This window comes from Glycine max, chromosome 4, assembly GCF_000004515.6.
Source record: "Glycine max cultivar Williams 82 chromosome 4, Glycine_max_v4.0, whole genome shotgun sequence".
In the NCBI taxonomy this organism is placed as follows: domain Eukaryota; kingdom Viridiplantae; phylum Streptophyta; class Magnoliopsida; order Fabales; family Fabaceae; genus Glycine; species Glycine max.
In genome coordinates, this window is record NC_016091.4 from 40,943,800 (window position 1) to 40,952,763 (window position 8,964).

Here is an 8,964-nt window from a genome sequence, read left to right on the forward strand (position 1 = left end):
AAAATGGATGTAATGCAGTTGGATTGGGAATGAATATGATGCCTTACATTAGACTGTCCGTAACCAACAAAAATCAACACAACATTTGTATGCTTAATTGGTGGAGGAAAGGAAAGTCAAGTCGTGTCCTCTACCACAAAAGAGACCTTCAAATGATATTGAGATTGTAGAGAAAGCAGAACTTCAAATGGAAGTATGCCAATTTAAGTGTTTTCACACCATTAAAATTTTATTTTCAAAATGAGAACTCGTGATATTTAGGATCCGTTTGAAAGGAGTGAAAGTGGAAGGAAAAAAACACACATAACGATGTTTTATTTTGTTTGGTTGAAGAGAAAATAAAAAGAAAATCTAAAGAAAAATTGAATTCAAGAAATAAAAATTTAAAATTTTCTTTCCTTTCAATTTAAATTTTAAATCTTTTCCTTTCTCATTTTCTTTCCTCTCTACAGAATATACGGTTAATTTTGGAATGATAGAAAGAAACAAACATTTTTATTGGTGAGAGGGAAGTGTGCGTGACTGATATTGAGGTAGATATAAGGAATGAGAGAAGTAAGCGTATTTCTGAAAAAAAAATTAAATAAAAAAGAAAACTGTGTGAAAAGTGGTGCGAGGTGTATTTAGTAACAGCCTTCTATATTTTCTGACTTTGGACCCATTAACAATATGAAATTGCTATTTTCACTCCCTCTTATTTCTAATACACTTTCCTAATCTGATTTTATAATTTTTTATCCCTAAATACCCTAGTTGCAGAAATTAATCAAAAGCGAAATAGCCAAATAGGGTTCATTAATTCACATCATAGTCGCTTTGCAATGGATAGATCACAATGCAAACACCAACAAGGACTCACTCTCTTACTCCACTCTCTTCAATCATTGTGCTTCTTCTCACTATCTGGATTGGCTTCCTTTGAGCTTTCGAATAGGCTGTAGTTTTGAGAGAGAGAAAATTTGAGGATTTTTTTTTCATTTTGGGAATTGATGAACTTTTAACTTATAGAACAAAATGCGATGATGATTTTGATTATTATGGGAATAGTAGTCAGGATGAGAGTAAAGACGATCAAGGTAGGTATTATTGCTTTATTTGGGGAATTTTGTTTATATAAGAAATAAGATATTCTTTTATTTGGATTTTCATGATTGTAAACGAGTGAGTGATTGGGTGAGTGTGGGATTAAATTGTGTATCCCTATGATGCTTTCGTAAATTGGTGGGGGAATTGCAAATCGTAGTAATGGGAATGTGCATAAATGGGAGGCGGTCTTAAAGAGTTACAACGAGGAGAAGAGCAATTCTTATGGGACACACATGACGGAGGAGTGATATGGATCAAAGCTGGGAGATCATATTCAGAATACAATGCGTTAAAGAGGCCAAAAACGGAGTGAATTTTCTTGAACCAAGGTATTTTATAGGGGTAAAAGTTATATATAAAAAAAAAAAGAGAAGAGAGGTGTGTATTAGTAATCAAGGAATAGAAATAGCAATTGCCTAACAAAAATATACTTTGGATCCAAACTATAAAAACAAATGGAATATTATAGTCCCCAAGGAGGATAACTACATTCTAAGAATTAGTATATAATATAGAATTTACGCAATAGTTATCAACATTTGCAATTGTAGTGGCAAAAAACACTTCCAGCATATGGAATCTTGGGATTGTTTCTAAAAATGATTTCTGTTATTTATTTGAGTCGAAGTTGGTTAATTGAACCATATTTTGTGACCTACCGACTAACTCAACAATCAATTCTTAAATCACTAGTTAAAGAGGTTGAACTAAATTAGTCAATGAACTCTATTAGACAGGCTAATATAATCTAGTAATTCGAATTCAATTTAAATTTTTAAATCTATATCTATTTTTCATTTGTCAATGACACTGTCACACTCGACACATAAACCAAATAAGCTATATGATTTAGTACTTCAGTGGTAATGAGGATAGAAGTGTCGAGGGTTTAAATCCTATCATTAACTCTTTTACTATTTTCTGAAAAACGCAATTGCATTTTAGGGATAAATGCAAAAACAAAAAAAAATGAAAATAGAAGACAAAAATATAATTTATTTTTTCTCTAAACATTATATTCCCTTGCCATATAATTGCCTTGTCAATAACATTGACACGCACGTAAACCAAATAAACTAATTAATTTAGTGACTTTAGTAGTAATGAAGAAAGAAAGGTCAAGGGTTCAAAACTTCAAATCCTATCATTAACACTTTTACCATCTTTTAAAGACATAAATAGTTTCACTTTAGGCTTTTTTTTTTTTATAAAAAAAATAGAAGGAAAAAATATAATTTTTTTTTTCTAAACACTATATTCCCTTGCCATGTCAACGAAATTGTCAATTAGGACAAATTTTAGGGACAAAATATGCTAGAAAAAAATCAGGAATATTATTTGTAAAATTTTGAAAGTTAAGAGACAAAAAGTGTAGTTAGACTTTTTAATTTTAGAAATCAATTTGACTAACTATTATAATTTCAAAACTAAATTGATTAATAATTTATAATTTATGAACCATTTTTACCATTATATTTATTTTAGAGACTAATTTGACCATTTAATATAATTTTGAAAATTAAATTAATTTTTTTATATATACCATATGTATTTTTTACTAATTTTTTTTTTATTAAAGTCGAATAGGTCTTCTATGCACGACAAACTAAATTGATTAACAATATATAATTTTAGAAACTATTTTGATTAATTTTAAGATCTAATTTGACTTACTATTATAATTTTAGAAATTAGTGATTTACTTGTCAAAAAATAGGATTGCTAGATTCCTCCTTTACATATCACAAGTGTAACCATGGATATATCTTAGCTAGAATCGACCGAAATGGTAACCCAACGAGCCAGGTGTCTACCAATAATTGGGTGACGACGATATTTCAACCCCTCTGATCCATCACGCAACGTGGCATTGCGCGGCCCCACAGAATCTTTTCCCAGCCAACAACATCGTAGAAATGGATTTGCGGATATAACGTTGGGATAAAAGGATAAGCCAAAAACTCTTGTAGACCGTCCGATCCCAAATATCGCACGAATCGACGGCGCAGCGCTATCCGAACACGCGAACCACATGAATGGCTCCGAAAGGAAAAATAACACATGAAATAAGCCTAAGCCATGCACAAAACAAAACCACCACACTCTTATTGTTTTCTTCATATCTTCCTTGTCACTGCCCGTGTGTCGCCGCCATGGCCACCGTCACCACCCAAGCCTCCGCCGCAATTTTCCGGCCATGTACCTCGAAATCGAGGTTTTTGACCGGCTCTTCCGGTAAACTTAACCGGGAAGTGACTATGCGGCCAATGGGGTGCCCTCCTTCTGCCTCTTTCAAGGTTGAAGCCAAGAAGGGAGAGTGGTTACCTGGCTTGGCCTCCCCAACTTACCTCAATGGCACGTAAGTGATTATTATATGTTCTAGTTAAGTATCTATAAATTATGGAGATGAAACTCTAATTCTTATTAGAGAAAAACATAAAGAAAAGAAACTTATAAAATTGTATCGAAGTTTTGTCTTAAACTAAAATGTTCTTTTATAGTAGTATCTAGAGTTATTTTTAATTTGTTAACGGTGTGATTTTTTTTAAAATAAAAATAAGCCTTACATGTATAAGGATAAAAGTTTAACTAAATCAAATAATACTATAATCCAAGTAGAACTTTCTTTGATTGTAAAAAAAAAAAAGTATAACTTTCTTTGGAACGGTAACATAAATCACATAGATTGTGAAACTTTCTTTTCCTACATATTTATGTATGTATCTATTCTTCCCACTGAAAATGGGTGCACTCATTATAATTATTAACACTATTAACACATGTTTTGTGGTACTATTAGTCTTCCTGGTGACAATGGATTTGACCCTCTGGGGCTAGCTGAGGACCCAGAGAACTTGAGGTGGTACGTTCAAGCCGAGCTTGTGAATGGACGTTGGGCCATGTTGGGTGTTGCAGGAATGTTGCTTCCTGAGGTTTTCACCAAGTTTGGAATCATCAATGCCCCTCAATGGTATGATGCTGGGAAATCAGAGTACTTTGCATCTTCCTCAACCCTCTTCGTGATCGAGTTCATCTTGTTCCACTACGTCGAGATCCGAAGATGGCAGGACATCAAGAACCCTGGCTGTGTCAACCAAGACCCCATCTTCAAGCAATACAGCTTGCCCCCACATGAGTGTGGATACCCTGGTAGTGTGTTCAACCCCTTGAACTTTGCACCTACTTTGGAGGCCAAGGAGAAGGAACTTGCCAATGGTACATGCTTTGTTATCTTTTCCTTAAAAGAGTTTATTTATTGATTTAATTACTTAGGTTTAAAGCATCCCTAGATTTTAAAATTACTTGACTTAGCTCCTATCCATACATTTTTAAATCTATTTTAGTCTCTAACATCTTGTAAGAACTAAAACGAAGTTAAAAATATATGTGTAATAACTAAAACTAGTTAAGAGAATGTGTAAATACTAAAACAAGTAGTTTCTAAGTATAGATACTACAATGTAAAAATTGTAAATGTATAGAAATTAATTGAGTAATTAAATCTTATTTATTTATTCAATTTTTATTTTTGTGAAATTGTTTACCTAACCTTGTTTGGTTATAATTTGTTTAGGGAGATTGGCTATGTTGGCATTCTTGGGATTCATAGTTCAACACAACGTGACAGGCAAAGGACCATTTGAGAACCTCTTGCAGCACCTCTCTGACCCGTGGCACAACACCATCATCAATACAATTCGTGGCTACTAAGTTTGTATCCAATGACATGGATAAGCCTGTGTCCTTCTCGTGTAATCCTGAATGGATGAATTTTGAGAGTGATTTGGGCGTGATTGTTGTGATCCATCTATTTTCATGTACAGAGGAACTACGATGGTTTTATATTGTTATTTAGACTGTCCATCAATCAGTAATCAAGCATGATACTTTCTAAAAATTTCATCAAAATTCTAATACAACATTTCAAAAGTATGTAAAATTTACTTCCATTTTTTACAAATTTCAAATTTACAACTTAGATCACCAAATCAGATTTCAAAACTCTACCACCAATATACAAGTCAGTCAAAATAACTGAAATATTTGTATGTGGACGAACTGTAGTAGTCCTACAAGTCTTGTACAATATATGCAGCAAACACATTTGGTGGCTAAAACTAAATCCCATCCCAAATGAACTCCATTCACCTCGTAGATGGAGAAGAATAGTGATAAGAGCAATTCTAATATGATGGAGATAATATTAACTATTATTTGAGTAAATTATACAAATGTCCCTGAAGTTTGCATTATTACATCCGATACCCTTCTATGAATCCTATAAAAAATTCTTTAATTTTTGGACTTTTGTTACACCGACCCCTCTTAGGCTAAAAAGCATTACACAACTCTCGTTGGGAGTAAAAAATGGAAAAGTATGAGGTACGTAATAAGAGCAAACCTGAGTGAGTCTGCATAACCTAATCCTATTATTTATACTAAGTTCCAGCTATGACCTATGGATCTAGCCCAAGGCCTAAGCCCAATCAGAAAAATAATGGCTGATGTTAGGTGCACCAGTATTATTGCTGGTGCACCCAGCATTTTTTTGAAAATTCCAGAAATGCCCCTTGGTGTATTTTCTTATTTAAAAAGGTTGGTGCATAGTGGTTGCCACTGTTGCGATATGCTTAATTAATATCAATCAATAATTGTTGTCAGTAATTTGTGCTAATCACTACTTATATTCTGCTGCATTATTATCAGTAATTGAAAATGGTCCTTAAGTTCTCGTCCCCACACATTTGATGAACATTGAAACTACACATCATCATCCCTCTTTGTATCCTTCTCAACCAGAATCACTCACTCAGTTTGCTTACACTCCTCTGCTCCTCCTTCTCATCCTCCTCACCATTGCCTTCGTCTCTTCCCTCTGGGTAATTTGTTTACACTTTACACTCGTTTTCTCCATTTACTCTTAATTGCAGTGCTTGAATATGTTGTGCAATGCATGGAGTACTAGTATATATATTGCTTAATATTAACGCCATATGTATGTGTATAATTTTTATTTTTTTATCAATAAATTTTATTAGCAGAATTCTTACCTTTTCCCTTAATCCTCTGATCCATCTTATATCTCCCATGTATGTGTACCAATAACATGTTCTTATTGAATCGTTCAATTTTGATTATATTAATTTAATTGAATTGCATCTCTTGTAGTCTACGCTTTCTACAACTAACACTAAACCGACAATTATTGGCAAGAAAACCTCAGTGGCAAATGTTGTTTCTGCAAAGGATAGGAAAAGCGAAGAAAAATCCAGTAGCAGGAAAAGGTTCGAATTAGAAGCGACATTAAACTGTAGCAATAATGGGAAGCAAAGATGTTCAAGTTATCCGACAAGTGGGTTGTTTGAAAGGGAGGAGGGAGGGGTGTGTCCGGAGTACTTCTGGTGGATCCAGGAGGATGTTGGGGCGTGGAAAGAGAGAGGGATAAGCAGGGAGATGGTGGAGAGAGCGAAGAAGAGTGCACATTTTAGGTTAGTGGTGAAGAAGAGGAAGGGTGTACATGGAGAGGAATAAGAAATCGATACAGACATGTGAGGTGTTCATGATGTGGGGCATTATGCAGCTTCTGAGGAAGTGAGGTCGCGGAAGGAAGAAGAAGCGAAACAGACGAGGCGTGGAAGGAAGAGAAAGTGCTGGGTGTACAAATATTTTAAAAAATTTGACAGGGGTATTTAGTTATTTTCCATTTAAGTGCTGGGTGCACCAGCAATAATGCTGGGTGCACCTAGCATCACCCAAAATAATCACGAGTCCTACATGAATATTCTCACTATTCTCCTGTCTATTTACGACAATTGCTTTTTTGTAACCTATCTATTCTATTTACACATCCCTTTTTCGTGTTTTTTGTAAAACAAAAAGTCTAAGTTTTGGAAACTAGTTTTCAAAATGTGTTAAATACATTTCGGAAATTAATTTCCAATTTTTTTAATATTTTGAAAATTAATTCCCAAAAAAGAGAGAAGTAGAAAAAGATACCTGAGTTTCTTTTTTTGTGTTAGAAAGTGCTTTTGTTTTGTCCATTTTTCTCTTTTTCTTGAGGGAAAATGTAGATGAGGGAAATGAGTTGGAGAAGAGTGGTCATGTCCATTCACGCTCTACTAACTCATGCTTTACTTTTCTTCTTGCTTTCAAGCTTGATCTTCTCCTTCATACCCATGGTGGTCAGTTCTCTCACTACTAAAAAAGCTGGAATTTACGACGTACGATTAACAACGGTTATTTAAAAAACGTAGTTATTAAACATGTGATGGCATTTCGGTAAATATGAGTACATTTTAAAGTCGGTTTTTGTTAAAACCGTTTTTGAATAATGTAAAACAAAAACGGTTTTTACGAAACCGTCTTTGTTTGAGGGAAAATTTAATTTTTTTTAAATAATTGAAAGCATGGGCCGTCTTCTCATTTCCCCTGTTCACCCCTTCAATTCCCAGTACGCCGCTCTCTCTCTCTCTCTCTTCAGCACGCTCGCTATGAATGAACAATCTGTCGGTCTTCGTGCTCTTGACCGTTTGATCTTCCTCTTTCGCCAGTTGCCGCAACTGCTCCTCCTCCATCTCTGCCTTCCTCCCCCGCCACTCCACCTCCTTCTCCCCCCATACGACTCGCCGTGTCAACTCGTCCCCACCCCCCGAGTCACAAAAATCGTCTTTGTCACAACCGCACCAAACTCCACACCCTATGCCTCGAATTGACGGCCACGGTAACGGCGACGTCATCGTGGATTCTGGCACCACGCTCAGTTTCTCGCGGAGCCAGCTTACGGAAAGATCCTCGCGGCGTTCCGCTTACGCGTCAGGCTTCCAGCAGTGGAGAGCGCAGCCACGCTCAGGTTCGACCTTTGTGTGAATGTCTCCGACTTGGCGAGGCCGGGGCTGCCGATTCAACCGGTTCGACCTTTGTGTGAATGTCTCATGCTCAGAGGTACTGAAGTGTCTCGTGGTTCAACTGGTTTGACCTTCAACCCCAACAAGCATCTCAAAGAAGAGTTACTCTCTTCATTTCCTTTTTTCCCGATTAATAATAATAATATTTTTTCCCCAATTAACAATTGCAATATTTCATTCTAATTCTGATTTTTTCTCTCCTTATCATTATTGTTTGATTACATTCGATCTATGATTCGTTCTAATTGTTTGAATTTCCTTTTTATTTTTGTTTTTATTAATTATAGGTGCCTCACTGAAGAAGAAAAAAATGATGATGCGCCTTCGGGGAATAGGAATTTAAAATCATACCTATCCACATTGTCTCAGACTTTCTTGTCATTGTTGTTCCTATGCTCTTATTTTTCACCGTGTGCTCAATAGCATCAAATGTTTTGCCAACAAATAGAAAATTTGGGACTTGAAAGTAGATTAAAATAGCTTGTTTAACTGAAGATATGTTTATAACAGGGCTTTTGACTTATGCTCCCCTCGTTTTTATTTTGTAATTACTACAATAACCTTGGTGACAAGTACTTGCAAACTGGACCTATTTCTTGGCAAGTTTGTACACTTAACTGCATGTTTGGTGGTTCTTCTCTTTCTTTTGAAGGAGAGTCCAACTCTCTTCGGGCATATGTTACTTCATATAGGGTTATTGTGGTATGAAGTGCAACTATAGAGTTTTTTTATTCCATTGTTCTTATTGCATTCTGTTTTTATGTTGATGAAGTTATTTTTGTAGATGATTTCTCCAATTCTTATGCATCTTGTCTGTTGACTTCAGAATATTTCCTAGAAGATATGCAAAGACTGAAACTTACGAAACTAGTTTGGTATGAGTGTTATGCAATTCTGATATGAGAATGAAAGACATGGTTAGAATAAGAATATGGGAAAAAAGATTTTATTTAATATGATTCATATGGTTACT

The 8,964-nt window shown here is 35.1% G+C and overlaps 2 protein-coding genes across 2 annotated transcripts; both read left to right on the forward strand.

Moving 5' to 3' along the window:
* Nucleotides 1–3,074: 3,074 nt before the first annotated feature.
* LOC100802922 (chlorophyll a-b binding protein P4, chloroplastic) lies at nucleotides 3,075–4,937 on the forward strand. The gene is made up of 3 exons (XM_003522968.4): nucleotides 3,075–3,445; nucleotides 3,887–4,302; nucleotides 4,661–4,937. The coding sequence occupies exons 1-3, from the start codon at nucleotides 3,123–3,125 to the stop codon at nucleotides 4,795–4,797; spliced, it is 876 nt and encodes a 291-aa protein (XP_003523016.4). The 5' UTR covers nucleotides 3,075–3,122; the 3' UTR covers nucleotides 4,798–4,937.
* Nucleotides 4,938–5,329: 392 nt separating this feature from the next.
* Nucleotides 5,330–7,710, forward strand: LOC121174829 (uncharacterized). Its single transcript, XM_041015147.1, has 2 exons — nucleotides 5,330–5,966; nucleotides 6,256–7,710. The coding sequence occupies exons 1-2, from the start codon at nucleotides 5,835–5,837 to the stop codon at nucleotides 6,616–6,618; spliced, it is 495 nt and encodes a 164-aa protein (XP_040871081.1). The 5' UTR covers nucleotides 5,330–5,834; the 3' UTR covers nucleotides 6,619–7,710.
* Nucleotides 7,711–8,964: the final 1,254 nt, after the last annotated feature.